The sequence below is a fragment of the Peromyscus californicus genome, unplaced genomic scaffold (assembly GCF_007827085.1).
Source record: "Peromyscus californicus insignis strain IS unplaced genomic scaffold, ASM782708v3 Scaffold_20__1_contigs__length_68692818, whole genome shotgun sequence".
In the NCBI taxonomy this organism is placed as follows: Eukaryota; Metazoa; Chordata; class Mammalia; order Rodentia; family Cricetidae; genus Peromyscus; species Peromyscus californicus.
In genome coordinates this window covers 41,200,182-41,223,572 of record NW_026294503.1, presented here as the reverse complement: position 1 = coordinate 41,223,572, position 23,391 = coordinate 41,200,182, and the positions used below count along the sequence as shown (strand labels likewise).

General features: G+C 51.5%; 2 protein-coding genes across 8 annotated transcripts in view; one reads left to right on the top strand and one right to left on the bottom strand.

Moving 5' to 3' along the window:
• Positions 1-13: 13 nt before the first annotated feature.
• Positions 14-23,391, top strand: part of Oplah (5-oxoprolinase, ATP-hydrolysing) — a 28,741-nt gene continuing 5,363 nt past the window's right edge. The window contains exons 1-17 of one of the 7 annotated variants that reach the window (XM_052748095.1): positions 73-186; positions 13,758-13,864; positions 18,943-19,166; positions 19,243-19,434; positions 19,897-19,996; positions 20,083-20,206; positions 20,306-20,501; positions 20,583-20,748; positions 20,846-20,984; positions 21,065-21,132; positions 21,269-21,534; positions 21,673-21,785; positions 21,873-22,043; positions 22,226-22,363; positions 22,450-22,588; positions 22,708-22,820; positions 22,986-23,137. In XM_052748095.1, the coding sequence (XP_052604055.1) occupies positions 18,996-19,166; positions 19,243-19,434; positions 19,897-19,996; positions 20,083-20,206; positions 20,306-20,501; positions 20,583-20,748; positions 20,846-20,984; positions 21,065-21,132; positions 21,269-21,534; positions 21,673-21,785; positions 21,873-22,043; positions 22,226-22,363; positions 22,450-22,588; positions 22,708-22,820; positions 22,986-23,137 (2,248 nt within the window). In that variant the 5' untranslated portion in view covers positions 73-186; positions 13,758-13,864; positions 18,943-18,995. The other 6 variants (XM_052748094.1, XM_052748099.1, XM_052748101.1 and 3 more) reach the window with 6 other exon arrangements.
• Positions 1,066-2,875, bottom strand: Exosc4 (exosome component 4). The gene is made up of 3 exons (XM_052748107.1): positions 2,664-2,875; positions 1,589-1,795; positions 1,066-1,471 (listed from the first exon to the last, which is right to left on the bottom strand). The coding sequence occupies exons 1-3, from the start codon at positions 2,832-2,834 to the stop codon at positions 1,112-1,114; spliced, it is 738 nt and encodes a 245-aa protein (XP_052604067.1). The 5' UTR covers positions 2,835-2,875; the 3' UTR covers positions 1,066-1,111.

Below are 23,391 nucleotides of genomic sequence, written 5' to 3'. Positions count from 1 at the left end.
GCTGCAGTAGGCTGGACAGCTACCGGATGTGGTCACGGCAGCGGGCGGAACTGGAACCTGGGGCTGGTGGAACGGCTGGCGGACAGCCTCTTGAGGGGCAGGACCCTGGCGGAGCTCAAGGTAGAGCAGCAATAGTGCGCCAGCCTAAAGGTTCTCAGGAGTCTGAGAAGACGATGTGTAACGCAGGTGGGTGGAGAACTCAAATGCCTGCTGAAGCGAGATGTGAATGAATGTGTCGTAGGACATAAGGGCCCCATGTGAACTGATCAGGCATTGAGTTATTCCTATGGATGTCATGAACCTTCAGACAGTGGGCTCACCTGAGTCGTGGACCCAGACGACTCAGGTCATGAGGGTCAGATATAAGGGTACTGCAAAGATGGTATACTACCATTGGCCAAATCGAGGTGAGTGGAGTACAAAGTGGAAAGCATATTGCTTTTGTCCAACCACAAGACACCGGCATAGTGGGTGAGTTGGTGGCCAGAGGACAACGGGGTAGATGAAGGCAGTTTGTCTAAAAGGGTGCAGAGGTAAGGGTCACAGCTGAGGACAGATGGCCAAGAGGCGACAAAGGCTTGTTATCCTCTTAGAGCCCAAGTGGCAGAAAAGGGCCAAGGAGATTCCTGAGGAAAGACGACATCAGGCCAGTGGTTCTCAACCTTCCTAACGCTTCAAACCCTTTAATACAGGTCTTCATGTTGTGATGACCCCCAACCATAAATTTATTTCATTGCTACTTCATAACTGTAATTTTACTGTTATGAATCGTAATGTAACTATCTGGTATGCAGGATATCTGATATTCGACCCCCAAAAGGTTTGAGACCCACATGTTGAGAACCGCTGCCTTAGTCTAGTCTTACGTCTCTATGATGGGCAACCATAGCTCGCTGAGTTCTACCTCAGCCTTGTGCTCAGGTCCCTGATGGGCTGTGTGAACATACGTATTCCTTAGTGTGAGGGCTCTTCCTAACACAAGTGCTCTCTCCAGTTAGGGACATCAGTGCATACTCTGCTCTGCAGGGCTCTGAGCTGCTCTGAAGTGCTGTACAGTAAGGTGTGTTCAGCAGAGGAATAGGCCTTTATTCTGGATATGGGTGGTTGGCACTCAGTCCCCCAATAAGATAGAAGCCTCCTGCACATGCTGCCGGACTACACGATCCAGCAGAGTGTGCACATCTCGGGCTGCCTGGGCAGCAGCCTCTAGCACTTGCTCCAAGTGGTCTTCATGCAGCCTTGAATCCATCTCAAGCAATGCAATCTGGCCTGAGGCTGGCAGTAGGGCCAGGGCTAGCTGGGGCCCTCCAGCTGCTTCCTCCACATGGCTGAGGTCCGCTAGCGCTGTGCCATCCACAAAGCCAGCTGAACATGCACAGACAAAGTCCCGCATGGGTATCCCAGCATCCATCACCGCCAGCGTGGCTGCATTCACACATGCTGCATAGGTTCCACCATCTGCCTGCAGCACCTGCAGGGGCATCAGGACATTAGACCCACATCTCAACCGCCAGCATCTCAGGCCCACCTGATACCCCTGAGCCCCACCCCTGGGCGGGGGAGGGGTTTGAGGCTGCAGGTAGCTCACCTGCACATAGATGTCAATCTGAGATCGTGGGTGCAGCTGCGTGAGGATGGCTGCCTCGAAGGTCTGGCGTAGTTGCAGCCCCATCTCACAAGACTTACGGTCCCCATGAGGCCTTCGCTTGCGCTCACCTGTGCTGAAGGTTGCTGAACTATACTGACAATTCACTAGGGCCCGGTCAGGCAAGGCTCGAGACCGGGAGCCCCGGATCTGGAGGAGAAAGAATGCATGAGCCAGGCCTACCTCTTGAGTCACACTCACTCCACACTTAATGACTCAACCTTCCTCCTCCTCCTTTTCCTCTAGTACTTCAGAAAGAAGCAGCTACTTTGCTTCCAAAGCCTAGCCGGAGGGAGGATTTTCAGCTTAAGCAGTATATCGCCTTTGGCAGGCAACTCTGTTCTACAGTTGCTCCATTTCCTCCCAAATTATTCCCATTGTGGCCACTGCATTTACAAACATCTGATCCGTGTCACCTACCCACTAACATTTCACTTACCTTCCAGAGGCTCCTCATTACGTGTAAAAGAAAATCTCAATGTCCCTGACCTTCAAAGCCCTGGGTCCTCACCCCCTTGGTAACCCCTCAACTTGGATCTATTACCTCTCTACCTACCAATCGTCGGCCCTAATGTGTTCTATACCTGACTGTCATCCTAGCTTCTGCCTAGAAAGCTGAGCTTTCATATGCTAAGCAAACTGTCAAGTGGGCGTGTTTTGCTGGCCTTCATACAGCACTGAGACACAGCAATAAAGGCAGACAGTTTCATCGAAAGTCCCCGTCTTGGGAGTTTATGTTCCAGTAGAGAAACAAGCGACGCGGAAGGCTCAGTAAAATCGATGTAGTTACTAAGTGCAGAAAGGCAAGGAAAAGTGTGATGTAGTGGCCTGGAAGGCTTCTTCCCGCCAAGACATCAGATAATGAGCTGAGAGAAGAGGGAGTGAGCGGAGCTTCTCCAGGCCGGCTGAGGCACCTCGGAGATGACGAGGGCCCCCTGGGGGTTGGGATTAAGCCGTAAGGTTTAGGTCTACTCTAGCGATGTGCAGCCCCGGGCCCCGCGCCGGGCCGCTTACTCGCCTCGTGAGGCCCGTAGACCACCGCCAACGCCTTGGTGTTGCCCTGCTCGATATAAGCCGAGCCGTCGGCCTGCGCAAACACGCCCATACGCGCTTGGATCTTGCGCAGCTCCCCCGCGCGCCGACCGTCTATCCGGTAACCCTGATCCGACAGGAGCTCCAGCCCGGCCATGTTGTGCGCAATTCGCTCCGCCTCCGAGAGCACGACACTTTGTGACCCGGGCCTCCACGACTTACGGCTTCGGTGAACTACAGCTTCCGGTGAACTATCCCCTTTCCGGTCCGATGGAATTACGGCTCGCGGCATCCTCGGCTTCTTAAATGTACGGTTAGGCCGTTCTGGGCCGGGAAACCGAAGGCCGGAGCCGGGTTGTTTTTTTGCAGTTCTTCCGGGGTCGGTGAAGGAGGAAGGCCCTGAAGACGGGCTTCTCCTTCCGGAGTTTTCAGTTTGTTGAAGGCTCTCGTCCCAGTGGAGACATTTTTGGGCCTTATTATTTTTTAATTACGTATCTTTATTTTTATTGTATTAATGTTTTACCTGCATTTATATCTGTTCTCCACGTATGTGCCTCGTCTTGTACAGGTCAGAAGAGGGCATTAGATCCGCTGGGACCGGAGTTACAGGCTGCTGTGAGATGTAGGAATCGAACCTGAGTCCTCTGCAGTTTTTGGTCTTTTTGCTCGTGTAGTTTTTACAGTGACCAGTTTAACCAAGCACAGTTTTTTGTTGTTTTTCGTTTTTTTTTTTTTCTTTCTTTTTTCCTTTTTTTTTTTTTTTTTTTTTTTTTTTTTTAAGGGGGGCGGGTTCTGTTTTTGAGACAGGATTTCCCTGTGTAGGTAGCTCTGGCTGTCCTGAAACTCACTCTGTAGACCAGACTGGCCTCCAACTCAGAGAGCCACCTGCATCTGCCTCCCGAGTGCTGTGCTGGGACTAAAGGCGTGCACTACCACAGCCCGGCCAAGCATGATTTTTTTTTTTGTTAAACACGCGTGATTATTTTCTTAGTTTTTTTTTTTTTTTTTCTCATTTGCTTGATTAAATCCGTAACTTTCCCTCCCTTACCGTGCCCAGCAAGTGTTCTCTATTGCATGAATGCAAGCACAAAGTGCCCACAAATGTACGTGCAGCTGTATAGCTGTGTAGCAGCTTTTGGGTTTTCACTCAGAAAATGTGAAATTCAAAATAGTCCTGAGGGTTTGCTGTTGCTTTTTGGAATCTTGATATGTATCTCAGGTTGTTTTGTTGATATTGTTGCTTTTTGGAGTCTTTAGATATTTCAGGTTGGCCTGTGTATTTCTGGCTTCCTACCAGAGCCTTCCTAGTGCTGTGGTTATAGGTGGGGCCACCATATCTGCCTTGGAGTTATGTTTTTGTTATCTGCTTCATACCCACGGGGTAGATATAGCAGGTTGTATCCTCACTGTTTCCTCTTAAACTGCTTCATGTGTCCCAGGGGCTTATAATTAAGGGGCACTGTTCCTAGTGGAGGCCTTATGAGTCTTGATTCTAAGTTATCTTTTCCCACCCAGAGTAAATAGTTTTGTGGTAGTTGTTTGTGACGTGTATGTGTGTGTTTTGAGATAAGGTCTTACTGTAGTCCCAGCTGGCTTAGAACCCAGAGATCCTGCTGCCTCTGCATGCTTAGTGCTCCACCACATCTGGCAATTAGAAAAACAAAAAAACTTAGGTATTGTGTTCATGCTTGCACGTGGAGGTCAAGAGACAACTGTGTGGAACCGATTTTCTCTTTCCACCTTTAGATGGGTTCTGAAGATGGAACTTAGGTTGTCAGACTTGGTGGCCAGTGCTTTTATCTGATGGCCTATCTCACTGGCCCCTGACTTTTTTATTGTTGTTGTTGTTGTTGTTATAGATAAAAGATACAGCAGGTTCGTAGAAAGGAAACGGATGAAATTACCCTAGCGGTGTGCTATATTAGGAGAGTTACAGCATCATTGCCGAAGACAGCAATGATGAGCCCCTGAAGGGGGAGAATAAGCATTCAAAGTGTGTGCTCTGGAGAGATGGGTGTAATGTATAGCATGACAGGGGCCCTGAAGGGAGAGGGCATTCAGTTCTGAAGGATTAGGAGAGTTAGTCCATCACACACCACCTAGGTGTGGCGCATGCCTTTGAGCCCAGCAGAGGAGGCAGAGGCAGGAGGTATTTTGTGAATTTGAAGCCAGCCTGGTCTACAGAGTGAGTTCCAGGACAGCCAGGCCTCCATAGAGAAACCCTGTCTCAACAACAACGAAAACCAGGACCCATGTGGTGGAAAGAACTACTACTACTTACAGAAGTGGTCATCTGATGACCTCCATGCCCACGCTGGGCAGGCACATTCTGCCCCTCCCCCAGATCAATAAAGTGTCAAAATGAAGAAGTCTAGCAGTAACTCAAAGTTGTCCTATGTCTGGGAAGGGGAGGGAAAGAACTCTGAGAGATGCAGGGTTGTAGCAGCTTTTTATCAACTCTCTGCCCTTAGAGAGACTGCAGGGGGCATGGCCTGATTTCTGGGAACTAGAGCAGGTAGATCTCTGACCTAACAGTCTTGTTAGTCTTACATTTCTAGCTCTGTATATTCCAACCTCTCATATCAGTCCAGTCTCATAGAAAGGATGTTGTATCCACAGGAAGGAAAAGAGACCCCCCCACACACACACACCCAGCACCTCTCCTCATGGTATTAGTTTCATAGGGATCATGATCATTAGCAAGGAGCTCACCCTTTTCACCTGCAGCCGTCAACATACAACCCCTGTTTAGTAATAAAGAAATGCATGTCACTATCCAAACTTAAAAATTAAAACAGTGAACTGAGCGTATATGATACTGAGAAAAGAGGATGGATGGGTCTCAAAGATGAACTTCCCAAGACACACCAGTGTGGGGGACATGGGCCCCACACCTAAATGAGAGGACTGTCAACATTTTTCTACAAGAAAGCAGGTAGGCTGCATATACTGTGTTGGGTTGGAGAAATAGTCTACCACAGGGACCCTATAACACCCCATCACAATGGTTGTGCTTTCGTGATGGCTGAGCACCAGTTGGTAGGAGTCAGCCCCTGCTGCTGCAGCTTGGCTGAACTGTCTTCGGCCCTTGACCCTCAACAGCTAGACCAAGCTGCTCCCTGTCCAGCAGCCCAGGTCTTCCTGCCTGGGTGGCCCCAGCACCTGCTCTCCCTGTTGGGTTGGGCTTGTTTTTCTTGTGTACTGTTGGTCCTTACCACAGGTGGTTATACTGAATGGCCTCAGGCAATCCAAAGGCCCTCTACCCCACCGTGTGGTGCCAGCCTCAACAACTTTGAATGCCAGAATGATGCTGGTCTTCAGCCTAAAGAGTCCAAAAGGAGGTTGGTGGCCGCTGCTCCTTCCAGCTCCCTAGAGTCTTCACCACGTCTCCCAGTGAAAGTATCTCCACCCCTTGGGAACAGGGACCTCAGCCTGGCATCATCAAGTTCAGGGTCTGAGGCTACCTGACCCCCAAACACACACACTCTGGCTTCTCTGACCCCATACTGTAGCTGTAGAATATGCACATGGATAGATCTGGGATTCAGGGACCTGATGGGTTTTTTGTTGTCATAATCTAATGCCTGACAAAAAGTAGATTTGGGAGGAGGCTTTACTTTGATTGAGTTTGAGAGGATGATGTCCGCCATGGCAGGAAGGCACAGCAGAGTCCATGTGGCAGGATCACATGGCTCGAACAGCAGAGAAACGAAACTGTCGCTACTCCTCTGGCTTCCTCCTTTCCCCTCTTTCGGTGTGGGGCTCCAGCCACTTTGAGTACCCATTTCAGGGTGAATCTTCCTTCTTCTGTAATCCTCTGTGGCAATGCTCATCAGAAACACTCCTGAAAGTGTGCCTCGCTGATGACTTTGATTTTTTAAAAAAGGATTCTTATTTTTTTATCTGTCGTGTGTGTGTGTGTGTGTGTGTGTGTGTGTGTGTGTGTGTGTGTGTGTGTGTATGCCCTAGTGTCTGAGAGTGCCCACAAAAGGCCAGAAGAGGGTATTGGATCTCCTGGAATTCCAGTTACAGGCAGTAGTGGCCACCAAACATGTGTTGTTGGGAACTGAACTCTGGTAGTCTACAAGAACAGCAAGTACTTTTTTTTTTTTTTTTTTTTTTTTTTTTTTTGGTTTTTCGAGACAGGGTTTCTCTGTGTAGCTTTGCGCCTGTCCTGGAACTCACTTGGTAGCCCAGACTGGCCTCGAACTCACAGAGATCCGCCTGGCTCTGCCTCCCGAGTGCTGGGATTAAAGGCGTGCGCCACCACCGCCCGGCCCTAGCAAGTACTTTTTAACTATCGCCTTTCTAGCCCCAAATCTAGGATTTTTTAAATCCAATCAAGTTGGCAATCAAAATTAACCATCATGGGACCTAACACTTATACAAATTTGAGGGCTGCCTTAGAGATACAGTTTGCTGGGAGCTCTCAGAACTCACGATATCGTTGTACTTCTGGCTGAGGGGACTTAGATTGAAATCACAGGCAGCTAAAGGAAGAAGTTCATGAGGTGAAGTCTAATAGAAGCCAGGTGCGAGCTTTCAGAGTCCTCTTGATTCATGCTCACACATGGTCCCCCAGCAAGTCGGGACAATGTGTTGAGATGCTTTCTGACTGGGAGCCCACAGAGACTCAGCTCTGGGGTTTTAGTGCACAGCTGCACAGGCATGCTCTGCTGGCCAGGCACCCAAATTCCCGACTGCCAGGAAGAAAGCTGCTGTTCAGCATGAGCTGTGTTTGTTTGTACAAACAGTTGAGTCATAGCAAGCCACTCTTAGCAGGAAATGGTGGGCATCTCACCAAAACTGCATGCCCAGACACCAGCAACCTTGCATTCTGAAGAGTATTCTCAGGCCTGCTGTGTGGATTCCTTTTTTTTCCCCCAGACCCTCTAAGAGGAGATCCCGAATTAAGCAAATAAAATGAGAAAATAGTCCAACTTGCAGTAAAAAATTTAAGGTTGACAAATACCATATTGTGAAATAAAAACAAAAAGTATAATGTTATCTGACTGCCTAATGTAATTAACTGTACCACATTCCCCTACCCTTTTTACATGTATGTGTTGACAGCCTCTGAAGACAATTTTTTTGAAGACAATTTTTTTTTTTTTGAGACTGGGTTTCTCTGTGTAGCCCTGGCTATCCTGGAACTCACTCTGTAGACCAGGCTGACCTGGAACTCACAAAGATCAGCCTACCTCTGCCTCCCAAGTGCTGAGATTAAAGGCTTCACCACCACCACCTGGTGACCATTCTTTTATGATATTACCTTCTACATATAGAAAGTAACTTAATTTTCCTTCTAAAACATTTGATCATTATCCGTTGGTGTTTGAGACGGGGTCTCATGTGGCTCATGGTGGCCTCAAACTTGCTCTATATCTGAGGTGATCTTAATTTTTTTTCCTTTCCTTTTTGATATAGTTTCATACATTTATACAATGAATTATGACGGTACATCCCCAATATCCCGTTACTCCCCTACACTCTTGCTAACACCCTTCCTCCCAGCCTGAGACTGCTCTCCTACAAAGATCCGCTACTGAGATTAGCTCACCTGCCTCTTCATTCAGCTTTATGTAAAATGCCCTGCATTTCTGGACTTCTGGCTCACCTCCATCAGAGTGCATGTCCCACCAGGATCCCAGCTTTTCTATACGTATACCTGTGGTTTCTTCATTTCCTGTCAACTCCAGTCAGGCCAACCCAAAAGCTGTGCAGGTTGTGGCAATACATACACCGAATAATTGCTTTAAAATACAATTTTCTTTTTTACAAATTAATATTTCAAGAGCAGCAAGTGCTCTTAACCCTGAGCCAGCCTCATACCATGGCCATCTCAAAAAATTTTGGAGTTAGGTACAATGGCACACACCTGTAATCTCAGTGCTTGTAATCAGAAATTCAAGGTAGGACATTAGTATTACCCCGCGGTAGGGGGTCTCTGTAGAGGAGCAGTCTGAGGCTGCAGGCATCCAGGATCAAGAAACTATGGATTATACTTTCTGCATGTACTGCCAGTGTCTACATGTGGTCCAGGGGAAGGTCTTGCCATTCCCAGGGGTCTGAAGCATGTGGCTGTGTTTGTGTCAACAATACACATTCGCTCTGACTTCATTCCCCATAACATAATTTTATAATTTATGATTTTAAAAAGATTTATTATTGCTGGGCGGTGGTGGCACACACCTTTAATCCCAGCCCTTGGGAAGCAGAGGAAGGCAAATCTCTAGACCAGTCTGATCTACAGAGGGAGTTCCAGGACAGCCAGAGCTGTTTGTTACACAGAGAAACCCTGTCTTGAGCCCCAGTCCTCTCAGAACTCTAGCTCTCACATTCTTTCTGTACCATCTTCTGCAATGTTCTCTTCACTTTGGTGTCGTGGCAGGGCAGGGGGTTGAAACACATGTTTCTCATTTAGGGTGAGGTACTCCCGGTCACTCATTCTCAGCACTTCGGCCAGAGTTTGTTCTCTCTCTCACCATGTGGGTCCTGGGGATTGAAGTCAGGTTGTCAGGACTGGTAGCAAGCACCTTTATTTACTGAGCCATCTTGCTGACACCTTATTACCAGCTTTTAAACAGGCATTTTTCTTAGTTGGGCATTGGTGGCACACACCTTTAATCACAGCACTTTAATCCCAGGGAGGCAGAGGCAGGTGGATCTCTGTGAGTTCAAGTCCAGCCTAGTCTACAGAGTGAATTCCTCACAGCCAAGCTACACAGTGCACCAAAACAAAAACCACAGATATTTCTCTTTTTCTTTCTTTCTTTTCTTTGAGACAGGGTCTCCTTATGTAGCTTTGGCTGGCCTGAAGCTCAAACCAGGATGACCTCGAATTCAAAGAGATCAACCAACTTGCCTCAGCCCCCAGAGCACCGAGATTTAAGGTGTGCACCACTCCTGGACTTAAACAGATATTACTTAAATGGCTAATGTCAGGTCCAAAGGAAACCCCCAATTCTGGAGATTAGAAAAAAGCCAGGCATTTGTCAAGCTGAGTCTCCTCTACCAAAAAGAGCCATTTCCCTTATCACTGGCAGAAGGGACGATGGCTATCTGGGGTACCTATTGGTACCAAAGCACCTGCTGGCCTCCAGGATGCCATAGTATCATAAGTACCTGTTGCACATTCCAGAGTCCATGCTAACATCCCAGCTCTTCTCATCTCCTCTCCTCCCCTAAACTCCCCTAGCTCGCGGGCTTCTCCCCACACAGCTCACCCCCGCCCCCACTGTTTCAGCTCTGGTCCTTCTTTGGCCTGCAATCTTTTTGTCTTCCTGTCTCCCTCCTCCCCATCTTTGTGCTCTCCTGAGACTCCCTACCCTCTCTCTCCCTCTCTGCCTCTGCCTCTGTCATGGCCAGGTCCAGTCTGCTGTTTCCTTTTTCTGCTCTGGACTCTTCCAGATATCTCTGGCTGTTCTCTCCCTCTTTTCTTTTCTTTTCTTTTTTTTTTTTTTTAATTTTTTTGAGACAGGGTTTCTCTGTGTAGCTTTGGAGCCTGTCCTGGAACTCGCTCTGTAGTCCAGGCTGGCCTCGAACTCACAGAGATCTGCCTGCCTCTGCCTCCCGAGTGCTGGGATTAAAGGCGTGCGCCACCACTGCCCGGCTGTTCTCTCCCTCTTATCTACAATAAAAACCTTCTCCTTGTCTGGGTGATGGTGATGCATGTTTTTAATCTCAGGATTCAGGAGGCAGAGGCAGGCAGATCTCTGTGAATTTGAGGCCAGCCTGGTCTACAGAACTAGTTCCAGGACAGCCAGGACTACACAAAGAAACCCTATCTCAAAAAACAAAAACAAGGGGTTGGGGATTTAGCTCAGTGGTAGAGCGCTTGCCTAGCATGCACAAGGCCCTGGGTTCGGTCCTCAGCTCCGGAAAAAATAAAAAATTAAAAATTAAAAAAAAAAACTAACAGAAAGCCTTTCCCTTTAATCATACCATGGAGTGGTCATATAACCAATTTATACAGATAATGTGTATATTAATATGCAGAAGTGAGGATGTAACTCAAAGTTTAAAGCAAAGGAGACAGATTGTAAAATGAAGGCAGAGATGTCAAGCCTTTTCCTGTTTTAAGTTCCCCATTGGGTATTTGCAGGGCTACGTGAAAAATCCGTGCTTTTTAGCAAAATATGAACAAGAAAAACAGACATGGGGGGAAGACTCTGTGACTTGGTGACAAATTCAACATATTTGGGGGCTCACAGCTGTCACTGGTGTTCTGGTTGCTCGGGAGTGGGTACAACTTTGGGTCCTAGATGCTCAGGTACAAGTGTGTCTACACAGAATGACTCAGAAATCTCTTCTATAGAAAACTAGAGCTGTTTCTCACAGCATTCTCAGCTTTAGAGTTGGTGGACATCAGCGGCAAGTCTCCTGGTAACCTTCCAAGAGCTTTACCTAATCATCAGGAGGATGTTAGATCAGATACAGAGATTGATAATACCCCTCAGTGTAAGGGTCTGAGACAGCCCAAGGTCATTTTGGCTCTCCATCTGCTGCGTTCCACCTCCCCACCCTCATGATGTTCTAATCAGCCAAAAATGTCTCTTCTACGGGTGTGGCTTCTTCAGAGAATGCGCAGATGCGGCCATCAGCAGGGGCTTTTCTCAATTCTCTGAACCTGATTTTGTTACATTTCTAGCTGGCTTGCCACCTCTCTGCTGATGGCTCTTCCCTGAGCTTGTCATTGTCTTTGGGCCCAAGTTCCTCTAATCTTATGTAACTTCCAAATAAAGCCGGGGTTCAGCAGCCTGAGTAGGAGGGGGTCCTCCCATCTTCCCCTTTGTCCCAGGTGGGTCTGCGAGGCACTGGAAACAAGATTCCTTTTCCTAGAGGGAGCCCCCCCCCCCCAATTCCTACTCCGTGAGAGGTTGTAAGGATGGTAGGCCTCATCAACTCAGCTCCTCTTTCCCAGAGCGAAACTTCTTCGCTACCCCTGGGAGCAGGGGAAGAGCTCCTGAATGCTTTCATGATTCAAACCAAGGGCCAGCTCTCAGTAGATCTTAAGTAAACGCTTTTTGCTTTGTTGTCTGATCTTGGCCATACAGAGCGAAAGGGTTGCCCAAGCATGTTGGGGGACCTACTCCTGCCAGAGCTCTCAAGGTCAAGGCCTGGAGCATGCCTACATGTGTTTGCTCACATTCTCTAGTCCTAGAGTCTAGTTCAGAGTCCAGCAAACAAAAACTGGCCTCCACGGCTGAGGGGCCGGAAGCACATTGGAAGGAGGAGCCGTATTGGCGGCCATCCATGTCACAGAAGCCAAGGTAAGGCTACTGCCTGCTCTGCCCTGGCAAGTTGGGAGGAGTTGCTTCTGCCAGCAGTGAGGGCCCAGGGAAGTTCAGAGGTACAAAATTCAAATGAACCCACCCAAAGTTCCCCAACTAGTTTCAATGCATGGACTCTGCCATACAAAAATGAACATGTCAGCTAAGCATTTCAGACAATCTAGCACTGGGAGATAGAGATCGGAGGATCGCTTGAGCCCAGCGTTAAGTCTCAAACCCTGCAACAAAAGGCTGAGGTGCCTATTTGACTTATCAAAGGGAACCTGGCCACCAGGTTCTCCCAACATCCCTTGGTCCCTACCTGTTACAGGGTATGGCTGGCATACCCCACCCTCTACCCTGAACTCTCCAGCCCAGGGGTTGGGCTGCCCTTCCCCCAGAGGCTCTTCCTTATATAATCCAGACATTTTGGTCACCTGCTTCTTTTTGGACCTCCTGCCTGCTGCACCTGGTTCCCCTCTCTCTCCCCTCCCCCTTCCCCTCCCCCTCTCCCACATGGCCCAGCTAAGTCGGGGTCATGTCCACTCTGGACTCCCCCAAATATCCCTGCCTCTGGCTATGCTCTCCCACACATCTACAGTAAACCTTCCCCTCCACCATACCACGGAGCAGTCATGTCCTTATGCTTTTTTGATAGATTGTTGTTTTTGTTTTTCCCTGGCATCAAGTGTGGTCCTTTTGTCTTCTGGCCTGCGTGTTTCTGCTGAGAAGTTGGTTGTTCTTCTATGGGTCTGTTATATCTCATGGCTCTCAAGGCTTCTTCGGATTGGACTTTAAAACAATATTTACTTTTTGAGACCCCAGTCTCCTGGTTAGAAATAAGTTCGGAGTCACAAAGAAGAGGCCACCATTCCAACTAAGGTGTCTGGACAAGGCCAACTTTATTCTTGATCAAGAAGGCATGCCCTACCTGGGCGGTAGAGGGAGAGGCAGGTGGATCTCTGAGTTAGAGGTTAGCCTGGTCTACAGAGTGAGTTCCAGGACAGCCAGGGTTATATAGAGAGACCCTGTCTGGAGGGGGAGAAAAAAAAAAAGCAAACACACAGAGAAACGGAGGAAGGACAAAGACGAAGAGTCGCTGCTCCGGGCCATCAAATTCCTAACACAGAGCCGTGGGCTTTTGAGTGAACAAAGGGGTTACTGGGGAAGAGGAAATCTTTTCCAAGTTTATCTTGGCGTGTTCCGGGAGCTCACCAGAGATGGCCACTCACACGGTATAGAGCCAACTGAAAGTCTTTATTCCAGCAGACTGGGACCACACCCAAGTGTTTGGGACTTAGGTGGTCCGGACTGTCCAGAACATTGGGGGATTTTAGGGCAGAGACTTCAGTCATTTTGCTGGGCAGGTGGTGCTTAACAGAAGCTAGGGTAGAGGACAGCCACTAGAGGGGGGCTCCCACCCACAGGCAGTTTTTTCTTTTTCTTTTTCTTTTCTTTTTTTTTTTTTTTTTGGTTTTTCGAGACAGGGTTTCTCTGTGTAGCTTTGCGCCTTTCCTGGATCTCGCTCTGTAGCCCAGGCTGGCCTCGAACTCACAGAGATCCGCCTGCCTCCGCCTCCCGAGTGCTGGGATTAAAGGCGTGCGCCACCACCGCCCAGCCCCACAGGCAGTTTTAACAAAGGTTAAGTTAGCTAGGGCATCTTGACCTTTGGAGTGCAAATGGAAGAACCTCTGCACTGTCTTGCCTGGTCACAGGTGGAGAAGACAAAAATCCTAATTCCTTGTCCTAAACAACAGCTTAATAGTATTGATAGCAAAGATTTATATTTGATATTTCTTACATCACAGAGCCCAAGGTTAGCCTCGAACTCCCTATGTAGCTAAGAAAGGACCATGAACTGCTGGTATCCTGCTCCACGTGCTAGGATTTAAATGCTGGGCCGAATGCATTCTAGGTAAGTGCTCTACTAACTGGGCTACACTCTCAGCCTTGCTTTTCAATATTAAAAAAAAAATTAATTACCTCTCTGGGGGTGGGGGTGGGGTGAATGAAAAAAAGATATAAAAAGGAAAGGACATGACTGCTCCAAGGTATGGTGGAGGGGAAGGTTTACTGTAGATATGTGGGAGAGCATAGCCAGAGGCGGGAACATCAGGAGAGTCCAGAGTGGACATGAGCCCGACTTAGCTGGGCCATGTGGGAGAGGGGGAGGGGAAGGGGGAGGGGAGAGAGAGGGGAACCAGGTGCAGCAGGCAGGAGGCCAAAGGTCCAAAAAGAAGCAGGTGACCAAAATGTCTGGATTATATAGGGAAGAGCCTCTGGGGGAAGGGCAGCCCAACCCCTGGGCTGGAGAGTTCAGGGTAGAGGGTGGGGTATGCCAGCCATACCCTGTAACAGGTAGGGACCGAGGGATGCTGGGAGAACCTGGTGGCCAGGTTCCCTTTGATAAGTCAAATAGGCACCTCAGCCCTTTGTCTCAGGTTTGAAACTTGCATGCCGTAGTTAGCATGTGGGGGTCGGAGGACAACTTTCAACTTTTGGAAGTTAGTTCTCTCCTCCACCATGTGGGGCCTCGAGTTGGAACACAGGTAGTCAGGATTGATAGTAAGCACCTTTATTCTCTGAGCCATCTTGTCAGCCCCTTCAATATTTTGACCCTGGTGAGTCAGCTTCTAAAGGCCACCCTAGCAAGGGAACATTTCTTTCTTTTCTTTTTTCTTTTTTCTTTTTTTTTTTTTTTGAGCTGAGGATCGAACCCAGGGCCTTGTGCTTGCTAGGCAAACGCTTTACCACTGAGCTAAATCCCCAACCCCTTTTTTGGTTTTTTGAGACAGGGTTTTTCTGTGTAACAGCTCTAACTGTCCTGGAACTCACTTAGTAGACCAGGCTAGCCTTGAACTCAGAGATTCACCTGCCTCTGCCTCTGCTGAGATTAAAGGTGTGTGCCACCACTGCCTGGTGAGCATTTCTTTTTCATGGACTCTCTTTCGACCCTGAGTCTCTGCTCGGAAGAGAACTGTTCCTTGAAGGGCCCATGGGATGACATTTGACATACCGGAGATAATTTGCCTTTATCCCTCTGATGTACCAATAACACAGGCCAACCATCATGAGACTCAAGGCCATCCTATGCACAGGCCTGAAAACAGTGGTAGGGTCTAGGGCAGGAACTTCACCAGGGCCTTCCTTCACCTCCTATGTTCAGAATGTCTGTCTGGGCGTTTAATTTCACTGGGCCTGCCATTCATATGGGGTGAAATCTCTGTTCTGTCTGAAACATTGTGTTTCCTGGGATTAAGGTTGTTTCCTTGTAGAGTTATTTAAACTGTCAGTGCTTGGGACTAGCGAGATGGCTCAGTGGTAGCCAGTCTCCTGCAGCATAGCTCTAGGTGATTCTTCCCCATCCTCTGCTTCATCGCCACAAACGAAGGACTCTTGCCAGAGTTTCCTGGGCTGTGGAAAGGACACGGAAATCCGTGGAGAACCTGTAAATGAATAAGTGAAAGCTGCACTCACCAAGCAAGCAAAAGGAAATGATATGAAGCAAATTAACAATAATGAAGAAACGGTTACGAAATCAAAGGGACTGCACAGAATTGTACTTTGACAAGACAGACTGGATGGGAGAAAGTCCTTTCTAAAAGTCCAGTGTAAAATGCAAATCCATTGTCATTGTGGGTGAGACCGCTGCTGCCTGCTCCAGTTCCTGGCCCTCAGCCCTTCCATGCACCCACTGAGTTCCTCAGTCACTGCTGTCCAGTTCCATCTAACGTGAGGCCAGACACAAACCCTTTCAGGGTAGCTCCAACGCCCCCCCTCCCTGACCTCCTTGGATGCTGCACTGCCACCGGACTCAGATATCACACCCACTTGCCCAGATCCATAATCTTCCATGGAGACCAAGGTGCTGTAGTCGGTGGCCCGTGGCAGGTGGATGGTAGAGAGGCTCGAATTAGCCCCTGTGACACACCTAAGCTGGGCTGGGGCAGAGAAACTTCTATCTTCCAGGAAGAGCTTAATGAAGAAATCCAAAGGCCTGTGGGTAGTGTCTGGGCATCTCTGGTGGTCCAAGCTTCACAGCCAGAAACCAGAAATCAGTTGAAACCTGCTGCAGACAGGAAGACTGGGCCTTGGCAGTCTTGGAATGCAGAGGTGGGGGTCAGATGCTGACCTCACAATGGCAGAGTCTCCTTTTCCTGGCCAGCCCACTGACTACTGGGCAGCTGCTGTGCCCGCTCCTGGGCATGTCCCTTCTCAGCAGCTATGAGGGCCTGCGACAGGAGATCCAGCGGCTGGCACAGGAGAATGAAGAGCTACGGCGGCTGGTGCAGCTCATCCAGGAGAACCAAGAGTTGAAGCTAGTCCTTAGGAGCAGGGGTAGCAGCCTGGGCTTCTGTAGCTCCGGCTTCCTGGCAGAAGTGACTGCCAATCCCCGGTTACCCAGGCGTAAGATAATCAAATTCAAGGATGCTGACAGAGGTGAGCCAAAGGCATCTTTTAGAATTTTCTCATCCAGTGTGTGCCCAAGTGGAGAGAAGTCATGCAAAAGCCTGGCCCCGTGGAGTGTGGCCAGAAGTTCCCTGTTGGCTGCCAGTGGTAGGTAGAGTGAGATGGAGCCAGTCCAGGGAAGAGAGTGGAATGAATTCTTGGAAGCCCCTGCAGGAGAGAGGGGATGACACCTCTCAGAAAGTGACATTGAGCAGAGCCGGAATGACATACTAGTCATGAGATTGGGGGAAAGCTTTCCAAGCTAAGGGAGCCATTAGTGCAAATGCCCCAAGGTGGCAGCCAGTCGGCTGAGGTTGATGCAGAGGAAAGAGGGTACCAGAAGGTTCTTGCAAGGTAGAGCTTGAGGGAAGACTGTCTTCTGGGTGCTTTCTCTCTCTCTCTCTCTCTCTCTCTCTCTCTCTCTCTCTCTCTCACACACACACACACACACACACACACCACACACACACACACTTTTTCTATCCATATTAGGAATAGAACTCAGGACCTCTTGTACACTAAGCAAGCATTCTACCACTGAGCTACCCCTCAGCCATCTTTGTTTTTTGTTTTGAAATAAAAGTCTCACTAAGCCATGCTGAGATTTACAGGCCTGCACCACAGGCCTAACTTCCTCTGAATTTGTTTTGAAAGTTGAAGTAAAAGGACTTCTGGCAGATTGGGCATCCACAAAATGAGAAAGGGATGTGAGAGCAGGATTTGAATGCCAGAGGGCACCAGGCAGTGCCTGAAGTGTGGAGTGAGGCCCGGAGCCTGCGATCCAAATACATAGTCTGTTCACCTATACCCTAGCCTGCTAGCACATAGCAGTTTGCGGGGCTTGGGTGTGTGCCCTAAGCCTGTCTGGTATCCAGCCTAGCGTGTTGGGTAAGGTCTGCGGGTTCAACTGATTTCCCACGGCCCCAGAAGTTAACTGCTCCTCAGGAGTCACCTTTATAGGGCAGCAGCATCACCACACATGGTTGATGGTTTCCACCTGCCTTGGAATCCAGAGCCTCTGGCCAGGCTGCAGAGGCCCCGGGGCTTCCAGCCAGCTAGCACAACTGAGGTTCCCTTGAATCTGTCTTAAAAAGTATAGAGATGCTGGCCTAGTGAGAAGGATCTGCTTTCCTGGGGCTAAAACCCCACAAAGGAACAAGAAAACAACCCGGGGCCCTCCTTGCCTGTAAGTTCTGCTTGTCTGGGGGCCTCTGTCCATGCACTTCTCCTGAGAATTAGGCCCACTTGAGGGCTAGCTAGACCAACAGGAGAGTAGAGGTCGTGGAGAAGCCATCCTGTGGTGGTGGGGAGGGGAAACACCAATTCCATCTGTGTGTTGGTCTCACTACAGGAGAGACGTCAGATTGAGGTGTACTGAACCATTTTTACCTATGGCGTTGACTATGGGTTGTGTGCAGTGTGGCCTCTGGTGGTACTTCACATGCTGAAATAAGAGGATTTTCCCGGAGGCAGGAGGGCCCTTCCAGATCCTCCTATCTCCCATTGTTCCTTGCTGGGTCCTTTCCACCCACCCCATCTCCTGCCTCGGGTCCTCCCACGCCGGGGAACAGTCTGAGTACTCCAGAAATACTGTTACTTTCGGGCGCCACCAGTTACATAGAGACCTGGAGGTGGGTGTCAAGGGAGCCCACGCGCGGCGAACCAGAACATGTAGAGAGGTACAGCAGCTCCCACAACCAAGGTGCCCTTGAGCCAAAGCGCTGGGTCCGCCCTCGCTGGCAGGGTCACTCAGCCACTAAATCCATGGATCGCTCCGGGCAAAGGAGGAGGCGCTCAGGCCCTCCCGCTCTTACGTAACCCTAACCCGGAGGGCCAGGCACGCCAGGCTTGTGTGTGTGTGCTGGGGGTGGGGGGTCCGGGTCTACAGGCCCCTCCCCGAGGTGGGGGCAGGGCCTGCGGGAAGCGCAGTGGGAGAACGCAAGGGAGACTCCGAGCCCAGCCGATTGCGCAGGTTGGGGTCTGTGCCCAAGTCCTTACCTACTCCGCTATTGCCGTTCCTACTTACCTCTCTGGGCTCCGCTGTTCCTAACCTCCTGTCTCCCCGGCTTTAGCCTCGCCCCATCGTTGTACCGGTTCTGTAGGTTTCCTGCGGTCCTAAGGCCTTGGCCCGAAGCTTGAGCAAAGCGGGAAGTGGAGCTGTTTCTTACCTGCATACTGCAACTCAGGTGCCTTTTCTTGCGGAAAGAACCCAGGCTCCGCCAGCTTTAAAGGGCTCCAGGGTCCGGCGGCCCCTTCTGTCTCTACTCCAGGTCCTGGCTTCCGTTGGCACCAGGACTCTCAGACCTGTGCTGTGGGGACACTGGGCTGGCAGATGGCCTTGCCTGGCTCTGACTTCACTCAGGCCACCCTGTGACCTGGTCCTGCAGCTCCTACCAAACCCAGAGCTACTCTTTGGCTCTTCCGCAGGGCACCTCCTAGAATTGGAATCCACCTCCTTCCCATCCCAGCCTCTGCTTAGAAACCAGGCCCCCTCAGGCATAACCCCAGTCTGCCTACCCCCTAATGGCAGGCTCTTCTGTCCAGTTCTCCCAGGGGTACCAGCTGAAGAGATACTGCTGGACTCCAGACCCACCACCATGGGCAGCCCAGAAGGGCGATTCCATTTTGCCATCGACCGTGGTGGCACCTTCACAGACGTCTTTGCCCAGTGCCCAGGAGGGCATGTACGTGTCCTGAAGCTGCTCTCAGAGGATCCTGCCAACTATGTAGATGCGCCCACAGAGGGCATCCGCCGCATCCTGGAGCAGGTGGGCCAGGGCGAGGGTCGGGGGGGGGGTGAGGGAGACCCCCAGCCTGAGGTCTCACACTGACTGTGGTCCCCAGGAGGGAGGTGTGTCGCTGCCCCGAGACCGACCACTAGATACCAGTCGCATTGCCAGCATCCGCATGGGTACCACAGTGGCCACCAATGCACTGTTGGAACGACGTGGGGAGCGGGTGGCACTGCTCGTGACACGAGGATTCCGAGACCTGCTGCATATTGGCACCCAGGCACGGCCAGATCTCTTTGACCTGGTGAGCTCTCCCATGCCAACTGGGTGTTAGGTGAACTTGTGCATTCCTCTCCCTTTCTCAGCTAAGGCCTTGTGGGGAGGGCTGTGGAGCAGTGATGGTTAAGTCCACTAGACGATCGGCATAAAGGAGACTGAGCCCTGCTAGCAGGACTCTGTGTCCCCAGACCTTCCATGCAGGCGTGTGGTACTCTGCCAGTCCAAGCTGACACTGGTCAGGGTGAAGGGTTGGAGATTTCACCTTTGGATTCCTGGGAAAAAGCTGCCCTCTGGGGGTAGGGTGGTTGGTTTCACCCCACTTACGTGCCTGGGTGTAGAGAGAAGCCTCCTGGACGGGCCTTGCTGAGCTATTTTGACTGTCTCCTCACTTTTTGGGACACATCCCCTTGCCTGCACTGCCCCACCCGCTCAGGACCCCACAGAACCCTCAGGCCTGGCTCTCTTCTAAGCCCCTGCCTGCCCTCAGGCTGTGCCCATGCCAGAGGTTCTGTATGAGGAGGTGCTGGAGGTAGACGAACGAGTGGTGCTGTACCATGGAGAACCAGGAGCCGGATCTCCTGTCAAAGGTGCGGATGGTGCTGACAGCCTGTGCGAGGTTCCTGGGGTAGACAGAGCCTAGCAACTTTTGAACGGGGGCTATGGGCTCTTTCAGGCCGTACGGGGGATCTGCTAGAGGTACAGCAGCCTGTGGATCTGGGAGCCCTGCGTGGGAAGCTGGAGGGGCTCTTATCTCGGGGCATCCGCAGTCTGGCGGTGGTGCTCATGCACTCATACACGTGAGTGAGGGCTGCTTATTGTGGCTGGAGGCCCGCTCCAGGGGAAAGCTGGAAGGGTGTTGGGTGGGAAGCACAGAGCTCCCCGCGTTCTCGTTGTAGGTGGGCCCAGCACGAGCAGCAGGTGGGCGCACTGGCCCGGGAGCTGGGCTTCACACACGTGTCCTTGTCCTCGGAAGCCATGCCCATGGTACGCATTGTTCCCCGGGGGCACACGGCCTGCGCTGACGCTTACCTCACTCCCACCATCCAGCGCTACGTGCAGGGCTTCAGCCGCGGCTTCCAGGGCCAGCTAAAGGTGAGGCCCGTTGACCACCCCGCCCCAGGCCCTAGCCCTTCACTTGCCCAGCACATCGCTCTCCATTCTCTCCACTCACAGGATGTGCAAGTACTCTTCATGCGCTCTGATGGTGGCCTGGCACCCATGGAGGCCTTCAGTGGTTCTAGGGCTGTGCTTTCTGGCCCTGCTGGTGGTGTGGTTGGCTACTCAGCCACTACCTACCAGCTGGAAGGTGGTCAGCCTGTCATTGGCTTTGACATGGGAGGTATGAAGGGACTGTGTGAGGGAAGACTCAGCCGCCTAGCTGGATGAAGCTGGGGACGCAGGTCTCGGGGTGACTCTTGGCATCTCATCCCCATTAGGCACATCCACAGATGTGAGCCGCTATGCTGGAGAATTTGAGCATGTCTTTGAGGCTAGCACAGCTGGTGTTACCCTCCAGGCCCCCCAGCTGGACATCAACACGGTGGCCGCTGGTGGGGGTTCCCGCCTCTTCTTCAGGTCAGCGCCTCTCTCTCCAGTCGGGACCTCTCAGCTTTCTCCTCCTCCCCCCCTCTAATTCCAGTCCTTTATCCCCCAAGGTCCGGCCTCTTTGTGGTTGGGCCAGAGTCAGCAGGTGCTCACCCAGGTCCTGCCTGCTACCGCAAAGGTAAGAGCTAGCCTCTGCTCTGCCAAGCCTCTCCTCGTGGTGCTCCAGGCCTGTTCCACTCCTTGTCTCCGTGCCCGCTGCCCACATCTGGTTTGCTCCTCTAGCCTCCAACCCACACACTGTGCCACCTTCCCAGGGGGTCCTGTGACTGTGACAGATGCCAATCTGGTCCTGGGTCGCCTGCTGCCTGCCTCTTTCCCCTGCATTTTTGGACCGGGAGAAGACCAGCCGCTGTCCCCAGAGGCATCCCGAAAGGCTCTAGAGGCTGTGGCCACTGAGGTCAACAGCTTCTTGACCAATGGACCCTGCCCAGCTTCCCCACTAAGTCTGGAGGAGGTGGCCATGGGGTTTGTGCGTGTTGCCAATGAAGCCATGTGCCGGCCTATCCGTGCTCTCACACAGGTGTGCCCCCTGATGTCCCACCACCACCTGTCTGTCCTGGCCCTGCTCCCACACTCTCTCAGACCAACAGAAATGGGATAGGGTGGGGGTGCTGTCCCAGGTAGGAAAGACTATTTACTGACCTTCCTGGATCACCAGGCACGAGGCCATGACCCCTCAGCCCACGTGCTGGCCTGCTTCGGAGGAGCTGGTGGGCAGCACGCTTGTGCCATAGCCCGGGCCCTGGGTATGGACACTGTACATATTCACAGGTGGGTCTGCATGGGCGTATATGCCCTTAGCTGGGGGAGGTGACTTTGGAGAGTGTCCCCACACTTCCTTGCCACCCATTTCTGCAGGCATAGTGGACTGCTGTCGGCACTGGGACTGGCCTTGGCAGATGTGGTTCATGAAGCCCAGGAGCCCTGTTCCCTGTCTTACACACCCGAAACCTTTATGCAACTGGACCAGAGACTGAGCCGCCTGGAGGAGCAGTGTGTGGATGCCTTGCGGGCCCAGGGCTTCCCTAGGTAGACTCATGGACCACTGAACACAGGGCTGGCATTATCTCTACCACCCGTTTGGTGGTGTACCGCTAGATGTCTCACCAGATGTTCCTGGGTCTTCAGGACAATGGTCTCAGAGTGCCTGAGGAAGCAGGGCAGGCATCCTCAGAAGGCACTGGGTGAGTAGCCCAACCTGCTTCCTGCAGGTCTCAGATCAGCACTGAGGGCTTCCTGCATCTTCGTTACCAAGGCACTGATTGTGCCCTGATGGTGTCTGCCCATCAGCATCCGGCCACAGCCCGCTCACCCCGTGCTGGCGACTTTGGAGCAGCCTTTGTTGAGAGGTATATGTGCCGTTCTGTGAGTCCAGCATGTGGCCGGCTGGTCTGGTTGCCTTGTTCTGATTGCTCCCTTGGATGGGTGGGTACAGGTACATGAGAGAGTTCGGCTTCATCATTCCTGAGCGGCCGGTGGTGGTAGACGATGTGCGAGTGAGGGGAACTGGCCGTAGTGGACTTCGGCTGGAGGACACCCGCAAAGCCCAGAGTGGACCTCCGCGGGTGGACAAGGTTGGAGGCTTTGCTGTGCTGGTCCACCTACATCCTCAGTGCTGATGGGGAGGCCCAGCCATGTTGAGGGCCTCAGGAAGGATGATCTAGGAGCCCAGCTCATTCCACACCCTCTGCAGGTGACCCAGTGCTACTTTGAGGGGGGTTATCAGGAGACCCCCGTGTACCTTTTAGGAGAGCTGGGCTATGGGCACCAGCTCCAGGGGCCCTGCCTTATCATCGACAACAACAGGTAAGCCTGGGATGGCTTAGCCTTGGAGGGGGTATTGCAGGACCCTTCACAGCAGATCCCTTGGCTCAGGGCTGCCGAGGTTCCATCTCTGGGGTATCTCCTGGCATGGAGTAGTGACATCCCTGGCCAGCCTTCTTGTAGCTCCTCTGTGTCCCCTGCCCCCAGCACCATCCTCGTAGAACCAGGTTGCCAAGCAGAGGTGACTGAGACAGGGGACATCCGCATTTCTGTGGGAGCTGAGGCTCCCAGCATGGCGGGCACCAAACTGGACCCCATCCAGCTGTCTATCTTCTCACACCGCTTCATGAGCATTGCTGGTGAGTGGACACCGCTGTTCTCCTTGTAGCGCATGTGTGATATGGTGGCATACATGATGTAGGACATGGGGGGGTGTTGCGTACCAGGCAAAAGTACAGACGAGTAGGGTAGCATTGGCTCTTGTTAGGTGTGGTAACCTGGCAAGTGTGTGCCAAGGGGAAGGGCAGGATCCTCGCTGGTGGTGGGGTGAGCAGTGTGGCCTTGGCTCTGAAATTATACTCCATGCTGCAAGAGCAGACCTTGCATAGGGCAA

What these genes read in the sequence shown, in the direction of transcription:
- Exosc4 (XM_052748107.1), bottom strand. Translation starts at nt 2,834, where the DNA reads ATGGCCGGGCTGGAGCTCCTGTCGGATCAGGGTTACCGGATAGACGGT. An exon ending in TGGTCTACGGGCCTCACGAG is followed by an intron (nt 1,796 to 2,663) that starts GCGAGTAAGCGG and finishes TTTCTCCTCCAG; the next exon opens with ATCCGGGGCTCCCGGTCTCG. An exon ending in AGATTGACATCTATGTGCAG is followed by an intron (nt 1,472 to 1,588) that starts GTGAGCTACCTG and finishes ATGCCCCTGCAG; the next exon opens with GTGCTGCAGGCAGATGGTGG.